Source organism: Lampris incognitus, chromosome 8, assembly GCF_029633865.1.
Source record: "Lampris incognitus isolate fLamInc1 chromosome 8, fLamInc1.hap2, whole genome shotgun sequence".
Lineage (NCBI taxonomy): Eukaryota > Metazoa > Chordata > Actinopteri > Lampriformes > Lampridae > Lampris > Lampris incognitus.
The window spans coordinates 9,294,264-9,314,262 of record NC_079218.1 but is presented as its reverse complement, the minus strand read 5'-3'; the positions used below and the strand labels follow the sequence as shown (position 1 = coordinate 9,314,262).

The 19,999-nt window shown below is 46.3% G+C and overlaps 1 protein-coding gene across 1 annotated transcript in view; it reads right to left on the bottom strand.

The window, feature by feature from the left end:
• Positions 1-19,999, bottom strand: part of jam3b (junctional adhesion molecule 3b) — a 49,892-nt gene that overhangs the window by 4,748 nt on the left and 25,145 nt on the right. Inside the window, exons 2-7 of the mRNA XM_056284774.1 lie at positions 3,701-3,769; positions 3,471-3,584; positions 3,201-3,353; positions 2,266-2,468; positions 997-1,096; positions 674-803 (exon numbers count right to left, since the gene is read on the bottom strand). Coding sequence (XP_056140749.1) covers positions 674-803; positions 997-1,096; positions 2,266-2,468; positions 3,201-3,353; positions 3,471-3,584; positions 3,701-3,769 — 769 coding nt within the window. The remainder of the gene's footprint in view (positions 1-673; positions 804-996; positions 1,097-2,265; positions 2,469-3,200; positions 3,354-3,470; positions 3,585-3,700; positions 3,770-19,999) is intronic.

The following is a 19,999-nucleotide window of genomic DNA, read 5'->3' as shown; positions in this document are numbered from 1 at the left end:
ATCGATCAAACAGCTGCAGCTGATTCAGAACCCTGCTGCTCGGGTCCTTACTAAGACCAAAAAAAGCAGATCGCATTGCTCCAGTTCTGAGGTCTTTACACTGGCTTCCTGTCCATCAAAGAATTGATTTTAAAATACTGCTTTTGGTTTGTAAAGCACTGAATAGTTTAAGGCCAAAATATATTCCTGATCTTGGGCTATGCTATGAACCATCCAGACTGCTCAGATCATCTGGGACAGGTCTGCTTTCTGTCCCCAAAGTCAAAACTAAACATGGAGAGGCAGCTTTCAGATTTTATGCACCACATATCTGGAACAAACTCCCATAAAACTGCAGATCTGCTACAACTCTCAGTTCTTTTAAATCAAGGCTGAAGACCTTCCTGTTTGCTGCTGCCTTTTATTAAATCAAATTTGAAGCTTTTGATTATCATCTTACACTGCACAGTAACTTTTAGTCTTATCTTTTTATTTGCTTTTAAATGTAATTGTATTGCTTTATGTTGCTTTTACATTTTGTCTTAATACCTTTTATGCTTTATATAAAGCAATTTGAATTGCTTTGTTGCTTAAATGTGCTATACAAATAAATTTGCCTTGGTCTAGTTAGCACTGGTAAGAAATCAATAAATGATCAGGCAAGTTGTACTGGCACATTTCTCAGATGTCTTACTTGTTTCCTGTCTGTTTTTGGCTGGCAAAGTAGCCTCGCTTGTATGCACAGCAGATCCCCACTGTTATACATAAGAGCACCACTAACACGACCAGCACTCCCAGTACAATCCCTGCAATGTTAAGGTCATCTGTGGAAAGACAAGCAGAGCAAAATAAAATGGGACGGCTTCACTGGAATTTGGCTCATCTTACAATAAACAATTTCGAGTCATTGTTTCATTTTATCTTCATGAGTAATGAAAGGTTTACATTTTGAAAAGTAGTTTTGCAATGATGAATTATTAACATTAGCAGCTCATTTTCAATGGAAAAGACACTTACAGACTTCCATCTTTTGGGGTCCACACTCTGAATGGCCTGCGTCGTTCTTTGCTCGGCAGTAATATTCTCCAGCATCATCTTTTCTGACCGCACTGAACTTCTGCAACAAAACAAACCAACTTTGATTAATACATCACCCCACACTGCGAAGGTAAGGAGGTGCAGTATTGTGTGGAGCATTAGCACCCCTGATATTTTTTGCCCCCATCCCCCCAAGCCTGCCTCCTAAAAATAAAGTGAAAAATAAATATGCTTAGCCACTTCAGACATTGTTGAATAGCCAACTCTGTTACATTAGATTAGATTGGTTTGTGTCACCAAATGTCAAATAAAATATAATGTGATTTTCTTTGTGACTTTATCAAATATGCGACTTCAACCAAAGCTGTAGGCTACTTATGCTTCCCAGTTTAAGTATATACATAACATTGCCATATTACATTTTTTAACATAAGTTATAAATGAATGAGTGAATAAATAAATAAATTGGACAAGTGGGTGTAGCGTTTTGGTTTGCAGAAAGATTGTCTTTACATAAAAATCCCTCTTTTACTTTCATGATAGTTAAGTTTTGTTTTTAGAAACACTAAAACATATACTTCTAACACACAACTGTGATGTAATTTGTTATCTTTGCATTTTTGTGTGTTTAATTCTGTTCATGAAAATGATTAAACCCAAACTTTCTGGGGGTTTTCCCATCATAGTTATGGCAACTGACATGCCACATGAGCAATAAAACAGTTAACAATATGCACAAAGGATATGGAAAAAATTATGAGCACAGAGAAAAATATACTCACCTCTGTAATATCTTAATATCTTCACTGCTATGATATCGGCTGCTGAAATTATTAACTGGAACTTTATTTTGGGCATTTTTCTGTAGGACAGAATCTGAGGGGCTGAGCTGGCAGCATCAGGGCTTCAATTAGACGTGGACATTTTGGTATACTGTAGTATGTAGTAACTGCCAGGGGGTCAGCAGTGACTGCATGGCCAACATCTTAGAGGCCAGCATGATAGTTGACAGTAAAGCGGCCCCGGGCGGGCCACTGAGTAGAGAGCAAGAGAGAATTGAGGAATGTGCAAACGAGGACAGCAGATTCCCCTCATGGCTCAAGCCCTGTCGCACCATCAACTGTCTCCCCAAAATATCTGCACCCACCCCTGGGCGTCAGGCCACCATCCCCCTACCCCCCTCTTGCCCCGCCCTTGCCATTCAAACATGCCCTTGTCCAAGCACGTGCAAACACCAACATTACTAACCAGCGTTCCCGTGTCTGAGTTGAGCGTGTATGAGGAGTTGAAGAACTTGGGACTGGACTTCGGGTCTTCGGGAATCTCCTCCTTGCTTCGGAACCACTGGTACTGAGATTTGGGGTAGCCCTCCTCCTCCACACAGTGAAGCTCAGCTGACTTCCCAAAAGGCACCGATTTGGGAACGCTGCATTTTGGCACCACTGGCTTTACTGTGATGACACATAACATATGCCGTTAGTCACTTAGCTGAATCCTCACTGAGACGGTTATGTTAAAGAAGCATGTCCGCGTTAAGCTTGGTGCTCAGTAAGCATCCCAGCGTCAAGAAATGATACTGGGGGTTTTTTTTTTCAACGATGCTACTTCGAAAATGTGATCACTTCGTAAAAGAAAAGTAAGAGAAAAAAAGTTAAAAAGCTCTTTGTCCTCTTACGGGCCAGTGGTACCGATGAATACCGAGGACGCCTAGATAGACGGGTACATGTTTTTCGGCCCGTGCCAGACATTGCCACCAAAACACGCGGGCCCTTGCTTTCTTTAGCACTGCGATTTAGAGCAGATGCAGTTTCAGAGGTTTCCCCTTATAGCCCAGAACATGCCTTTGCAGCTGGGCAGGTCTGGTCACAACGCATCCTCGTGTGTATGCCAAAGGGTTGGCGTGACCTACAACATGGTTTCAGCTTACAGCATCCAAAGTGTGATACATCAAGCGGGCCCACTCATGTAATGATATGATAATGACCTGTTGTTTATTCTCATGGTTATTTTTGCATCTGAGGCAACGTGGAACCGTGATTTCCATCAAGATCGCACATAATCTTTTTCCTAGTGAGTAAAGTGACTTCTCCCAGCATCTATATATAATATGAACTGAAAGGGCCAATCATAGCTTCATTAGCAGAGGCTTAGGATATGAGTGGCGCGGCTGTGAGTGGGAGTACCTCGTACGACAAGGCTGATCAAAATCTCATCAAAAGACTTCTGGTCGTTCGGGGCGGTGACCTCACAGCGATAGTCTGCTGTGTCGGACCTCGTGGCATTCGTTATCACTAACGTTGCGGGTTCCCTGATCCTCGCTCTACTCTCCAAATCACCTGCAGGGGTAGAAAGATGTTGGAATTTCAGTTAGCACCATACCAGTACGCTCAATCACACTCTCATTCCAGAAACAGAAACCCGTGCAAAAACGAGCTGCTGTTATCCCCCGTTACCTGAGACCTTCTCGTCAAAGTAGACATAACTGGGTTCCCCGTTCTGTATCTTCTTCCATTCAATTCTGGGCTTGTTCGTGGAGATGGACTCGATCAAACAGGATAATTCGGTTGCTGTCAAGAGAAGAGGGGAGGTTACGGCGGGAAACTGATTTGGGATGGACGCAGTGTCCAAACCGCGCCAATAAATTCTGGTTTTGCTCAAGACATTTTTGTCCACTGGCTCTTACATTCGAATTCGTTGGTCCATGGGGATTGGTCATTTGACTTCAGGATCACCGCTATTACAGTGAAGTAGCCTGCAAAACCAAGAAAAGAGGCAACGGACATGTGAGAATCTCCAGGGCGTGTATTTCATGTTACAGTAATGATCTCATGCTGTATGCGCAATATCAGATGACATTGTCTGGTGCGCTATGCTCGGAGCGACAGCCCTTCGAGACGTTTCTCGACCATTCCCTCATCCAGAACTTCTCACAAACTCGATTAAAAAGGCAACTTAAACATCGCGTTGACGTCAAACCCACTCCTATTGGTCTAGCCCATATCAACACAATCATCACTCGTTAGGACCCGGCATACTTTGGCCTTGCTATATTACCTTCCATTTTTAGTCTTGTTGGTCAAACTGGGGTGTGTGTGTGTGTGTGTGTGTGTGTGTGTGTGTGTGAGTTGAGGGGTGGGGGTGCTGTTTCTAAGCACAGCAGATAATTGTGCAGGGAGGCATGTGCCCTTTTCAGGGCAAGCTCACCATGCCAGTGGCTCAGCCAGCCGGCTGCCTGCCTAGCCCTTTTCTCTCTCTCCCTCTCTATCTCTGTCTCTCTCTCTCTGTCTGTCTCTCTCTCCATGTCCCTCTGACCCCCGCGCTTCTCTCCCTCTCTATCTCTGTCTCTGTCTCTCTCTCTCTCCCTGTCTGTCTCTCTCTCCATGTCCCTCTGACCCCCCGTGCTTCTCTCCCTCTCTTTCAGGGCCTGACGTTGTTGCCCATGTGGGACTAATGGTGCGAGAGACCCCTGGAATGGGGCTGTTGGTCTGCGGCAGAGAGGGATAGGGCCTTGGGAGCGAGGCACTGCTGAATCATCCTGACAGCCCCGTGGTCCACACACAAGCCCACTCAAAGTCACACGCATATGAACGTAACCTGAGCCGTGCGCCCGGCGACTGTTTCCGAGGCACAAATGATGCGCTAACTTATGGATGTAGAGTCACTTGTCCGGACTGTAACGTCACTATGGATCTGCTGAGAGGTTCATCCCCATTCGTGCGGCCTCTCTTTTGCTGCCAGCCCCTCACTCGGACATTCTTCTCTATCAGATTTCGACTATTACTGACCATGCTCTCTGCCAGGTGGCCACTTCCTTGCTCTGCCACTGGCATCTGTCTTAAGGACATATGAGCCACTTGGGGTATGTGTCTTCATATGGTGATTAGTTACCTCAAGGGACCTCAGTGACACATCCCCATACCCCATTGTCACTGTCATGAAATGTTGTGTTCATTCGCAGCTTGACCGACCACCAGAGTGGTGTGCAACTACTGCGAGGCACTAATTCAATATCATCATTTATTGTCTATGGGGCGTCCGGGTGGCGTGGTGGTCTATTCCGTTGCCTACCAACACGAGGATCGCCAGATTGAATCCCCGTGTCGCCTCCGGCTTGGTCGGGCATCCCCACAGACACAATTGGCCGTGTCTGCGGGTGGGAAGCCGGATGTGGGTATGTGTCCTGGTCGCTGCACTAGCGCCTCCTCTGGTTGGTCGTGGCGCCTGTTCGGGGGGGAGGGTAGTGTGATCCTCACACGTGCTACGTCCCCCTGGTGAAACTCCCCACTGTCAGGTGAAAAGAAGCGGCTGGCGACTCCACATGTATGGGAGGAGGCATATGGTAGTCTGCAGCCCTCCCTGGATAGGCAGAGGGGGTGGAGCAGCGACCGGGACGGCTCGGAAGAGTGGGGTAATTGGCTGGATACACTTGGGGAGGGAAAAAATAATAATTTATCGTCTATCAATGGGATGAAATTAAGACACTGTGATGTACAATTTTGTTGTCTAAATTAATGATGCCGGGAATCCATTAACTGAATTGATGTTAATATTCTGAAATATTTGCTGGAGTTGTTGTAAACTAGTTTTTTTTCCTTTTAACATAATATGGTAACATACCTTACAATCAATGTGATGAACCTCAGATGGCTTCTCACACATGGCATTTTTGCATATGCAAACAGATATCGACATTCCCTATACTGTCCAGGGTAATAACATTTTCCATATCGCCCAGCACCCAAGTGCAAACATCCAAAACTGAAACCTCTGACAAAACTTGATAAAACGTGAGCTGCATGTTTGTGAGCCTTGCATCCACCCACGCATGACTACTGGTGGAGGTTGGTACTAGGCAGTGTGCAACAACAACTACTTATCAGCAGTGGTGGTGGTGGTCCCCGCTTTTAGAGGGGGGTTGCTATATCAAGGCTTGCTTTAGTGTTGTCTGAGGACTCGACCAACTGTCATCTGTGCACGCAGAGCCATCTGGGGTCACACGCTAAGACAGACAGGGTAAGCTGATTAGCCGATGGTCTGACTTGAGATAGTTAGACGGCCCTGGCTTGTCTTCACTCATTGTTGGCGGCAACAGCATCACATGTGAGTCACCAGGTCTTATCCTCATTTGACAATGAGGAGCTACCCTCAAGTAGCTCGCTATAAAATTAAACATGTGCTAAGATATATTTTCATTTGGAAACCCCAATTACTCCTTATCGATATGTGAAACTGGACAGAACATTTTACCATTTTTACTTTTCACATTATTTGCACAGCCAGGCTTTGCCCGCAGCTACAATGATCGATTTCTAATGGAAGTAAAGACACCAAGGTTTATGATGACATCAGATATTTCACCGCCGGTAAAGAGGAAAGACGGATGTTAAGGGGCTCAGGATAACCCAAGTTTTAATTGGGATATAATGGCCATCCATCCATTTTCCAAGCCGCTTATCCTAATTAGGGTCAAGGGGATGCTGGAACCCATCCCAGCAGTCATTGGGCGGAAGGTGGGGAGACACCCTGGACAGGACACCAGTCCATCACAGGGCCCAGACACACACACCTAGGGACAATTTATTTAGTAAGGCTGATTCACCTGACCTACATGTCTTTGGACTGTGGGAGGAAACCGGAGCACCCAGAGGAAACCCACGCAGACACGGGCAGAACATGCAAACTCCACACAGAGGACGACCCCCAAGGTTGGACAACCCCGGGGTTTGAACCCAGGACCTTCTTGCTGTGAGGCAACAGCGCTAACCACTGTGCCACCCAGCTCAATTTATTATTAATTGGATAATATATTTAATATATACAATATCCATCCATCCATTGTCTTAACTGCTTATCCTGCTCTGAGGGTCGCGGGGACGCTGGAGCCTATCCCAGCAGTCATTGAGCGGCAGGCGGGGAGACACCCTGGACAGGCCGCCAGGCCATCACAGGGTATATATATAATATATTGGATAATATATGGATAACATAATTAATTATTAATTGGATATAATGGCTATGCCACAGCAAACTACGCACACAACCGTAACAGTATATATTTTTAAGCTTGTTTAGAAATGTTTAACGCTAACATTTGAGGACAAAGATTCCTCTGGGATGTTGAAGCGTTGATATATTTGTTATTGCTAATGTTGGGAGTGATGAAGAAGGACAGGATTAGGAACAAGTTTATCAGAGGGGCAGCTCAGGTTGGACGGTTTGGAGACAAAGCAAGAGAGGCAAGGTGGAGATGGTTTGGACATGTGTGGAGGAGAGATGCTGGGTATATTGGGAGAAGGATGCTGAATATGGAGCTGCCAGGGAAGAGGAGACGAGGAAGGCCAAAGAGGAGGTTTATGGATGTGGTGAGGGAGGACATGCAGGTGGCTGGTGTGACAGAGGAAGATGCAGAGGACAGGAAGAGATGGAAGCGGATGATCCGCTGTGGTGACCCCTAACGAGAGCAGCTGGTGGAGGAGGAGGAAGACGAAGAGGAAGAAGAAGTTATTGTTAATGATAATTGCAACATCCTGTGTTAAGTTCTTGGCACGCTCTCCAGATGTGTTTCATTTCATACTGCACTGGCACATCTGGTTCTCAAGGGAAGTTTAGTTATTCTCAACTGAAAGCGGAACGGAAACTTGACACCCCACACACACAAAAAAAGAAATTAAAAACTAGCATAGAAAGTTGCTGAAGGGGGGGGGGGTTAGAGAGCACTTCCATTTAGCAATGTGCCAGTCAAAATACCACGCAGCCAGCCAAAGCACCTATTCGGATCTCTGTCCTTGCTATCACAGAGCAAGGCAGACAGTGTACTCATGGAAATAATAACTGAGAGAGGAAACGGGTTGTGCCAATTCCCCTGTTTCTGCCCATGCCTCGCAGCTAGGTTTATTCAAGACAACGTCTCTTGTTCACATGGGAAGGAACCCTCTGCATCAAAACAGCAACTGAACGCACCGTACTGTGTTAGCCGGAAAAAATACGTAGGGCCAAGAAACCATCACTCCGACGCACCAGATGCCACGATGAAATAAAATATAATAGAAATACAACGAATCACAGTTTAGTTGATTTAGTTGTCGCTTTGACTACACCACTATAATCGACGTTTAATTCCATCTTTCGTCGGATACGGCTAATGGAGTGATTTGTTCTCCGCCCCACCCTCCTCCTCCTCCTTAATGCAGAGTATTAGTGCAGATTAGGTGCCTAAGTGATCTTGACGTAGAGATAAAAAGCTTGAGAGGTCTACCCTGGAAACAGCTGTCCAGGAAATCACAAAAAAACAAACCTGTACGCTCACAGAATGGTCACCAAAGTTAATTCTTGTCCAGGCCCATAATACCTGAGTCCAAGGACATAGGAAAACTTGACTGGTGACACAATTTATCATCATTTATCCTCCCCCGCGTTGAGATCAGAGACCGGTCACCGCATGTTGCTGTGTAGGTTACAGCTAACTTAGCATCACTGAGTTGTAGAAAGAAAAGAAAGGTGTTTTTGTGCATTGGCATTCTTGTCGTGGAGGCTCAGTGTTGTTGGTCTGAATTAACTGGGCTTCCACATTAAAGGCAAAGCGATCATATTTTATTTTCTGACGGTTATCAAATAGAAATATTCGTATTACCAAGCGGTCTCCCGTCCAAGTTCTATCCAGGCCCGATCCTGCTTAGCTTCCCAGATTGGGTTTTTTTTTTTTTAGGTAACACTTTAGTATGGGGAACGTCGTCACCATTAATTAGGTGCTTATTAGCATGCAAATTAGCAACATATTGGCTCTTAATCGGTCATTATTACGTACTCATTAATGCCTTATTCTGCATGGCCTTATTATACAACCAGTAAGCCATGAACTATGAGTTTTCCCTCTATAACCTCAGAAGTATTGCTTATTAGTAGCACCATCTCAATATGCTTTGCTTAGTATGGCCTTTATAAGGTGGTAGTACCACAAGAAGAGTTATTCTCCCTTACTAACACTTAATGAATTTGGTCTGTTCTTACATAACAACACACAAAACTACAAGTGTTCATAGTGTTAAATTACTGTAAATTAAGTTTTTGTTACTTAGAATATGTTCCCCATACTAAAGTGACATCCTGATCATTACTAATTCACTAGTAATTAAGTTTTTGTTACTTAGAATATGTTCCCCATACTAAAGTGACATCCTGATCATTACTAATTCACTAGTAATTAAGTTTTTTTTATGTTCCCCATACTAAAGTGTTACCGTCTTTTATTATGAAAACATATTTTGGAAAAAAATACATTTTTGATTGCATGTATTGTCTATCATGTCCACATCGTTTCATTTGTTTTACACTTTGTTTCGCTTACACAAGACAGTATCCGTCTCTCTTTACACATAAAATCAGGGTGGTATGGCCATAAGCCCAAAGTAGCGGTTTTGCGTTTCAAGCAATGTGATGTATCAGGAAGTAGTTATTTCAGTCCATCCTTTCACTGTTTTCGTTACTGAAAAACAAGAGACTTTTTTTTTAGCGGTTCCAGTAAACCTGCCTCACAACATTTCTCTGAAAGTAACTTTTTTTTCCTTTCCATCCGGAGAATTATCTAGTCAGACAGTGTTTGTACAACGAGGCTACTGCGAAAGTGACGTTACTTTTGTCTTGTGAAGTTGTTTTCGGCCTCATTAAGTTGATTTATTTTGCTTCTACCTAATTAATTACATGAATTAATTAACTAACTAATCCAAACTAACCCCAAATGCAAATGGCGCAAGTGTTTTTTTGGCTGGTCTGAAAGGACTTCCCGGGTGTCGATGGATCGGATCCGCCTCCGTGATACCAAAACAGCCCATGCGACACCATGTTCTGCCTCTCCAGACAGAACCAGGGCTTTCTGCGGTACGGTCCAGCACAGGGACCGGGGTCTGAAGGGGGTAGAACAACTGCCGAGTGCGTGTGATGGAACAGGTGTTTTCCATCTCTCCTCCAGTCTTTCTGCCGCATCCTTCCCTTAATCACGCTTCAGTTATCTTGTCTGCGTTTTGCATCCCTTTTTTTGTCCTCCTTATCGGCCACTTGCGCCGTTGCCAAGGCGGACGATGACGTCTGTGTTTTAACGGTCGGTAAACACGGGCCCACCACCTAGGCGGGCTCCAACTCGTGCTCTTCCCACGCACACAAACAAGTGGGTTTACACGGCCAGGTCTGTGCGTAAGACGTGTGTGCTATGTGGTTTTATTAGCTCTCGAACCGTGTAGGTGCTCTTTCGCTGACCTACATACGCCATCTATTTCATTTCTCCGATCCCCCGCCACACTCTCGCTCTCTTTTCGTCTTCTTGGCAGGACACAGCTGTGTCAGATCTGGGAATCCGCATCATTCCCCCCCCCCCACCCCCTTAATCTTCCTTGGCCTCCTCGTGATGGGTGCAGGGTTTTCTCTGTAATATCGGTGTGATGCCCCGACAAGGCCGCAGGTTGACCAAAAGTGTGAGAGAGAAGACAACGATATCTGTCGGTGCTTTGCGCTACGGAAAAGATCCCCCCTTTTCTTGTTTTCTGTTGTGCAACCCCCCGAGGGAAATTCAACCAGATTTCCTGCGTTGTTGCTCTGGGAATCCAGGGAGGTGAGGCTGATGTCATAAATAGAACGAGGCTCAATTAACCAACCTGGTGCTTTTCCCCGCGGAGCGGCTCAGCCTCATGTCTGCGTAGGGTATTCCCACGCCTCCTCCGGCTGCTGCCGACATCAAAGTACACGCGGCCCGCCGGCTGTTTTGATAGGCATCAACCGGTTTTCTGTCTCGAAACCTATTTTACATGGTAGGACGCTTGAGCGACAAACAGCTATGCAGCGATTAAACAGCAAAAGCAGCTTTTTTTTTGCGTTTTTTGTCAGCAAACCTCATAAGCGGGCTATTCATTTAACTGCCCGTGAATCGGACGATATTGCGCTTTTTTTGTTTTTACTGCTGTATTGATCCGGTTCCCCGAGGCATAAAGCTTCCCGCTCACTGATGAAGTGGTGCCAACGGAGCAATACATTTTCCTTCCCTGCCCGAGCAGCTACGACCCCACTGGGAGTCTCCGCGTGCTCCGAAGTGCTTCCCTTACGACGCCCACGCCGAACTGGAGTCCATCCCGGCGCCTTCCCAGCAAAACCCACGCTGCGTCCCGCAACTCTCACTTCTCAACACGTGTGCCATGCCAGCGACAACACCTAGGCCGTGTCTGCCACATGCTGTGTTTTTTATAGGGTATAAAAATGGCGATAGGGTAGCGTGTGGGGCGGCACGGTTGGCGCAGTGGTTAGCGCGGTCGCCTCCCAGCAAGAAGGTCCTGGGTTCGAGCCCCGGGGTAGTCCAACCTTGGGGGTCGTCCTCTGTGTGCAGTTTGCATGTTCTCCCCGTGTCTGCGTGGGTTTCCTCCGGGTGCTCCGGTTTCCCTTCACAGTCCCAAAGACATGTAGGTCAGGTGAATAGGCTGTACTACGTTGCCCCGAGGTGTGAATGTGTGTGTCACGGCCCTGTGGTGGCCCGGCGGCCCGTCCAGGGTGTCTCCCCGCCTGCCACCCAATGACTGCTGGGATAGGCTCCAGCATCCCCGCAACCCTGGGAGCAGGATGAGCGGTTTGGATAATGGATGGAATTGGGCAGCATGTCGAAAGTGTTAATGTCAATTTCTTGTTATTATAGCCAACTAAAAAAACCAAAAACAAAACAAAAACAGTGGCGGCATCAACTTGTGCACATTACATATGACATGTTAATACAGGTAAACAAGTGTATCATAAGATAACGGCAAGAATACTTTTGCATGTATATCCACTGCATGTAGCTAATGCTGCATGAATAACTTGGCCTACATACCAGCTGTATTCATCCAGCAGGCAGCCATTGTTATGTACTTTAAAGGTAAGTGCCAATAGCAAACCAAGGTAGGGAGGAACGACGACGCTGAGATGGAATATCAATGTCGTGTTCACAATAATTAAGTGAGAAATGATACCGTTGCTAGCCCAGTAAACAGATTATTGACGGAGACAGGCGTGCGCTATTCATGTTTCGTACTGAACAAGCCAAGCCGGCAGTCCAAATGCAACACCAACAAAAAGTCCTGTCAGGGAAACGCAACTGAGCACACCAGCTCATTATTCTCAAATTAGCCTGCGAGCATTAACATGAGCTGTTCGTTTTCTCCCGTCACCCCAGGCTCCATCGCGCCCTACACCAGGCATATGAGGCCTGCGAAGAACCAGACCCCAATCTGTTCTCCTGCAACCCTGAGAGCATCAAAGGCCTATCTGACACAAAAACTTTATCAATTATTCTCTCTATTCATCTCACACAAAAAAAAGAAACAAAAAGCCTTACTGTCCTCATACCAAAAGTTATCAAAATCAAAAAGAAAACTGTGCAAATTTGCATTGCCAAGCTGTTCATTCCTGGCTCATGATGGCATTGACAGGGTTCCCACACTTCCTTTTCTAAGGACATTGTCGACTGCTTTTGCTTGGATGCATAAACACGACAGCCGTTCCTCGTGGAAGGTCATATTATTCAGTATTAACTATCGGTGGAATTCTCAACAGTCTCTGAATGGACTGTGTAGCTTTTAGCTGCTCACTGAATGTACTGCCAAACTATACGCACTGATGTGACAACTCAGCAGCTACAAATATGGCTAAAAACACACAATATCAGCAAAGAAATGACACTAAATATGAAATCTCAGCGGAAAATAATACTATTTTACGACCTGACTTTACAATTTCCTTGACCTTACTTTTCAAGCTGTTTTCCATGACTAGAAAATGACGATGAATTTCCTGGTTTTTGAGGACGTGTGGGGAATCCTGCACCGAGCATTATTTTAATTCAGTGCTCAAATGACTTCCCACAAAATCAATTGCGTCACTTTTTTCCAACCGAAACTACTCTGAACTCAATCTGGTCGGCCTACTTTTACAACCACAAACCTAATTCTGACAAATAACTTCCTAGATGCAGGCTTGTGTCTTTCCCTAGACTCTAACATGGGGCATGAAGGCACTAAAAAGGGTACAAGTAATTGAGGCCTCATGAAGGGTGAACAGACTTTAAAGTATCATTTGGCTGATTCTGAAAACCATTCCCTGATAACAGTAAAGGCGACGAAATAGGAAGTGAGAGAAGCAAAGTGATTTGAGTTTTTAAAAAAAAAATCTGAATTCAGAATGTCTCGATACATGTTCAGTAATCCGGGGAAGAAAATCAAAGGCTGAACCAGTTCATCTGGACGCAATGTTTATCGACAGATACGTTGCATCACTTGAGATGAAACTCATCTGGTTGAATCAGTTCAGCTGGACACAATGTTTATCGACAGATACGTTGCATCACTTGAGATGAAACTCATCTGGTTGAATCAGTTCAGCTGGACACAATGTTTATCGACAGATACGTATCTGTCGATAAACATTGTATCCAGATGAGCTGATTCCGCCTTCTTTGATCTGAAATCAGAGTTTGATCATACGACAAAGTTCATTTATAATTGTTTCAAGATATGAAACAGAAACATAGTCGAGTACTCCGAAGCAATTATTGATTAACTAACCATCGGGACCTCCATCATTACGGAACTACCCTCCCACGGCCCCTGAGTGTGGTCACATGAGGCCAGTCCTTGAGGAACGCTAGATACAGGCCGAGCCACTCTGAAAGGCCTGTTGCCCTTTACAATTCATGCCGTGTTAAGCGGCTGCCAAGACTCCTGTGGGGATTTCGCTTGCGTATCACTGTAATGGCTTAAAGGAGTTTCTGTTGAAATGTTTCCTCTGAAAGCACACACAACATCTTTAAGGCGTGTAAATGTTTATCTTCTAAGCTAAACTAGGTTACAGTTTTTGGCACCGCACACTTGACCATTAAGACTGTTTCTGGTCACAATGCACAAAGTTCAGCACAAGCCCTGGGCAAGACGGAGCCGAGCTAGAGACAGCGTGCAATCTTTAAAAGTGTTTGACTTTTACAGACAAAAACACCAAAACCGTAAGCTGATAAAGTTTATCTACTGGCTCGCCCACGCTCAAAACTAAGGAGCGGTGTTTCTCAATTTCCTTGTGTTAGCAAATAATGGAGGATTTTTGAAAATGAGAATGTCAGAATGACTTTTTACCATCACCAAGGTTAAAAAAAAAGCCCGAAGTCTCAGTGCCAGCTGAAAAAATAACATTTCCCATTTACCAAACTGTTTTACATAACATACCCAGGAAACTGGAAATTACACAGTTCTTCAATGCAAAACAATGTCGTTCAATCAAGATCCTTAAGAATCAGGACAGTGGTCTGGGTAAGCGTAGTGGTCTATTCCGTTGCCTACCAACACAGGGATCGCCGGTTCGAATCCCCGTGTTACCTCCAGCTTGGTCGGGCGTCCCTACAGACACCATTGGCCATGTCTGCGGGTGGGAAGCCAGATGTGGGTGTGTGTCCTGGTCGCTGCACTAGCGCCTCCTCTGGTTGGTCGGGGCACCTATTCAGGGGGGAGGGGGAACTGGGGGGGGGGGGATAGCGTGATCCTCCCACGCGCTACGTCCCCCTGGCGAAACTCCTCACTGTCAGGTGAAAAGAAGCGGCTGGCAACACCACGTGTATCGGAGGAGGCATGTGGCAGTCTGCAGCCCTCCCCTGGATCGGTGGGGGGGGGGGGGGGGGCAGCGAGCGGGACGGCTCGGAAGAGTGGGGTAATTGACCAAAGTAAAACTGGGGATTAATGGTGGGGGGGGGGGGGGGTCCAAAAAAGAAATAGAAAAAAAGAATCAAGAATCAAGACAGTGTAGTGACCTATTTTAGGCAGGTTAGCCATTCACCATGTCAACCAGAGACTGTCCCTTTAAGACGGTGGGTTCAGGGGTTAGCAGAAGGGGATTGTGGGCAGACGTGGGGTTGAGATGCTTGGTGGTCGTGAGCTCACGTGTGGAGCAGCCCGGGTTTATATTTGTGAACTGTGCACTCCCAAATTTGGTGGAGGAAGAAAACGACCCCACGGCTGTGTGGTCGAAGGAGAAGTGGCCTCGTCTCCTTCCCGTCATCCTGCACACCAGAAACTGTGGGGAGGGAGTTGACCGACAGCAAAAGTACAACAGAAGCAAACTCGTGACTGAACAGTACGGTGCAACAACTTGGCATGAATCAAAAGGACGCAAAAATAGAAAAGAAACCGAACCGTGTGTTTTATTTTTTGCTGTTGCTGTAAAATCCTCACGTCTTGCACGCTTTGCCCCCAGCAGATGCTAATTTCTATTTGATAAAAGTCTATGATGTCAGTCGGGACACAAAGCCTGACAAATTAATTCATAAGAGCATTCCATATTACCATAAGCTTCTTTCTGAGAGACGATTACAGCCAGATCCTAGACAAAGGATTCTCCGCTGCTGCGGTTCCCATAGCGATACCGGTGATATTTCCATAGTAACTAGATTCTCCTACAGCCCCTCGCCATTTTTCTCCTGCCCCCCCCCCACCCGCTGACCAGGACGTCCAAAGCGGATCCCACCTGTTTTCTGTTTTAGCAGTGGGAGAAAGTGTCTGACCTCTTAGGAGTCTTCCAGGAACAGGAAAAAAAAAAAAACCCCAAAAAAAACAACAACCACACAAACACAATTGAAAGGAGGGAGTGGGGGTTTTTTTTAGGCCTGAACTGGCAGGGAGAATGACCCAAGGTTGTATTGTCACAGCTGTGGTCAGCTGACAGTGTCAGACTCCCTTTTTACTTTCCCTCGATGTGTCGGTCAACTCTCATCCGCCACCACTACCATTCTGGTCCAGTCTGACGTGGCAGGGCAACAGATTTGACGGTGTTGCCCGGGCTCTGTGAAATCTCCTCACACGATGGTCTCGGGTTCGGACCGCGGGACGACGGATGACGTCTGACCGCTTTATGGGTTTTCACTGAGTAATCTCCTTGCTTGATCCACTGGGGAAATCGCCAAGCGTTGGACTGGGAAAACTCGGCTCCCCCTGCTCAACAAACAGGCTCACAATCCTACCAAACATGGACTTTTTATTTTGGGTTGGACCGAAATTATCCGATAATAGGATATAATTTACAAGTAGTACTGGGTGGGCAACGTGGAAAATAGTGCTGTCATGATAACTGTAGGGGATTTCACAAAATATCGGTGTGTATATATATAAACATAGGACAGATACCTATATATATGTATATATACATACACACACACACACATATAAACATAGGACAGATACCTAGTATATATATGTGCATGTATACACACATATATACCTATATATACCCACACACACACACACACACACACACACACACATATATATATATATAAACACGGGACAGATACCTATATATGTGTATATATACACACATATATACCTATATATACCCCCCCACACACACACACATATATATATAAACATAGGACAGATACCTATATATATGTATATATACATACACACATATATATAAACATAGGACAGATACCTAGTATATATATATGTGTATGTATACACACATATATACCTATATATACCCACACACACACACACACACACATATAAACATAGGACAGATACCTATATATATGTGTATATACACACACATATATACCTATATATACCTACACACACACACACACACACACACACACACACACATATAAACACGGGACAGATACCTATATATGTGTATATATACACACATATATACCTATATATACCTACACACACAAACACACACACAATCTATATGTATGTATTTATATACACACATATACCTATATATGTATATACACACAAATATACATACATATACACACATGTATATATATATGTATATATCTATATACATATATATGTATATATATGTATATATATGTGTGTATGTAGGTATAGGACATCACATCATGTGATTACATAAGCAAAATTATCATATTTAGGAATCCAACTGAGGTTCATCACACTGAACTGCTTGTTAGTGTAATGTAATGTAATGTAATGTATGACATCCCACCAAAACTGCTTTTCAAATAATACTCAAATACTTCAGACCTCATTTCGTGAGAAATGTTAGGTAATAAATTCTCATCCCAACACAAGAGCTTTTTAAAAACACTGAACTAGTACCCTCTTTACAAACAGAGCTTAGAGCAGAGGAACGATGTACTAACGAGGCAATTAGACATAACGAGCCGGCCGAGGAGTACGGTCAACACACGCCTGTCATATTTGCGGCGAAGTGTAACGCAATATCTGTTTTTCTCTCATGCCTTGATACGGGCGACCACAGGAGTACACACGTCGGCATTCGCCGCATCTGCTCGATGACTAAAAGAGCCACCGGCCGGGGCGGGGGGGGGGGGGGCGGTGGTCTGGCGGCCGGGGCGCAGATCTCACAGACCAAGTCGAAAAGTCCCGGTTTTGGGTCGTGCGAGCACCTTTAAAGTCTCCGAAACGACTAAATATAGAGCGGTAGGAGCAGAGATGAGGCGAGCTCCGCAAAGTAAATAGCCCGGACGCCCCCTCAGCTGCTAAGCAAATGTCAGCACGTTTGATCTCAGAAATGGCAAACTTCAAGCGTATGTAAAACACGCGGCTATATTAAACCTACATCAGTTGATGTATCACATATTGTGCAGCATAGCAACTGTATATTTACCCTGGGCGGAGGGGTTACAAAAAAAAGGTCCGCTCAGTGGGTACCTCGGTTTACGGCTCACAGCAACACAGAGCGACGGTTTGGGTACAGAAGCAGCGGGAACGTGGCTTGTCATGTACTCGGTAAATCAAAAACGACCGTTTCCCATTCGAACGTTCACTCGGGTGGACGTGTTATGAAATCCTCGGTTGCAACGTGCGGCGAGGATTGGGTTGGGCGCCCGAAGGGCGAGACCACTTGGATCTTGGTCCCCTTCGTGCCATCACCTGATAAACGTCATCTAAAAATGCTGTAGATATTAGACACCCATTACCCGTGAGCAAACCTGACGACAGACAGACATCCCTGCTTGGTCGCTCGGCCTCGACCAAACCGGCCCGCCGTGGTTCAGGGGAACGACCGCGGGCCGAGGAACCCAACATAATCTAACTTTAAAATCTGGATCAAGAACTCGTGGAAAACACCTTTTTATGCCAAGCGAAGGCACGCCGATTTGAACACGTAATCCCGATCTTTACGATCCGACCCCAAAACGCAACGCTGGAATACGTTGTCGACTGAAACTCGTTAGGGCCGGGGTCGTTCAGATCCTCTGCCAGCTCTGTATCGAGTCCTCCTCCTCCTCCTCGGATATCTATTCTAAACTGATTTTGCTGTGTGCTGGAAAGGTTAAGCTTTTTTATGCGTGCCACATCGACTCTCGCACACACTAAATTTAATTCTGCCTCGGTGGAAAACGCTGGCTCGTTATCGAGACTTGCTTTATTTGCATTCTATTTTTACAGGTGTGCTTAAATGTGGTTCAGCGTTCCCCCGGAGGCTCTCCTTGCTTATTCATTTATTCAGCATTTCCATACGAGTCCGCCGCAGGCCTCGATCCGGCCACACCGGGGCAGGCCGCGTGCCTTACTGGGGGCGAGCCCTCTGGGCTCGGCAGGGTCAAGAGGCCGCGCCGGGCCGGAGCCAGCGAGGGACTGAACGGGGTAGCGGAGGAGCCGACGGTGTCATGGAACGCCTGGGAACCTGTCGCTTTGCGTCAGCGTTAGCGTCCACATCTGGCCCGCTCTCGCTCTGTCCTCAAGCGAGGTACGACTAACTCACAGCACCGGTCCGTGGAGGAGGAAGAGCGGGGAAGCAGAATTTCCACTCTTCCACCTTACAGGCACACTGTGCCTTTTGTTCTCTTGACACGTTGCCTGGCGCTGCAACGGACCGTCAACTCAGATCCAGGCCCTCCTTTTGAAAACTCCCGTGTGTGGGTTTCGAAAAACCAAAGGAACCTGCGCACACTTCCATGTTCTGCCGCAGGGCCCCGAAAACACTGCGCGAGCCCACCGTTACACAACTCCACCTATTTAAACCCTAACAGCAGCAGCCTAAATCTGACCTCTCTAAATCTTACAGTCGGACATTTACAGCCGTGGAAATACATCAGATCCTGCCAATATTCCCTGTTTCTCATCTATGCAAATCTTCCCGAACAGAAATCCGAAAAGAGAATTAACGGCAAGTGTACGTCAACTCATTTCGTCACCTATTCATTTTTCCGTCTTTCTTTTTTAATTTTTTCCCTCCCCAATTCTATCCAGCCAATTACCCCACTCTTCCGAGCCGTCCCGACCGCTGCCCCACCCCATCTGCCGGTCCGGGGAGGGCTGCACACTACCGCATGCCTCCTCTCCTCCGATACACGTGGAGTCACCAGCCGCTTCTTCTCATCTGACAGCGAGGAGTTTCGCCAGGGGGACGTAGTGCGTGGGATGATCACGCTATACCCCCCCCCAGCCCCCCCGAACAGGTGCCCCGGCCTAGTGCGGCAACCAGGACACGCACCCGCATCCGGCTTCCCACCCGCAGAGACGCTCGACCAAGCTGGAGGCAACACTGGGATTCGAACCATCGATCGGCGTGTCGGTAGGCAACGGAGTAGACCGCCTCGCCACCCGGATGGCCTCACGTATTCGTTTAAGAGTAACTAAGAGTAGCAAAGAGTCCAGAAAACAAAACACAAAACCGCACAAACCTCTCTGGGACGTCTAGCACCAGCAACAAAACCCTGAAGCGACCGAGCGGTTCACCTGGACGCTCTCCTGCTGCCAAAGCAGCGACAAGATCAGAAGCCGAGTTCATGCTCACAGACTGTCAGTGCCACCAACGTGACCTCCAGTTAGCCATCAGCAAGCTAACCTTTCTCTGTCCTGGAAAAAAACACAACCCCCCCCCCCCCCGAAGAGATCAGGTGTCTGAAGCATCCCTACGTGTCCAACTGAGAGGACGGCGTGTACCGTTCTCCCGCCACCCGGCGGAACCGCGAGGTCAAAGAAGGTGAAAG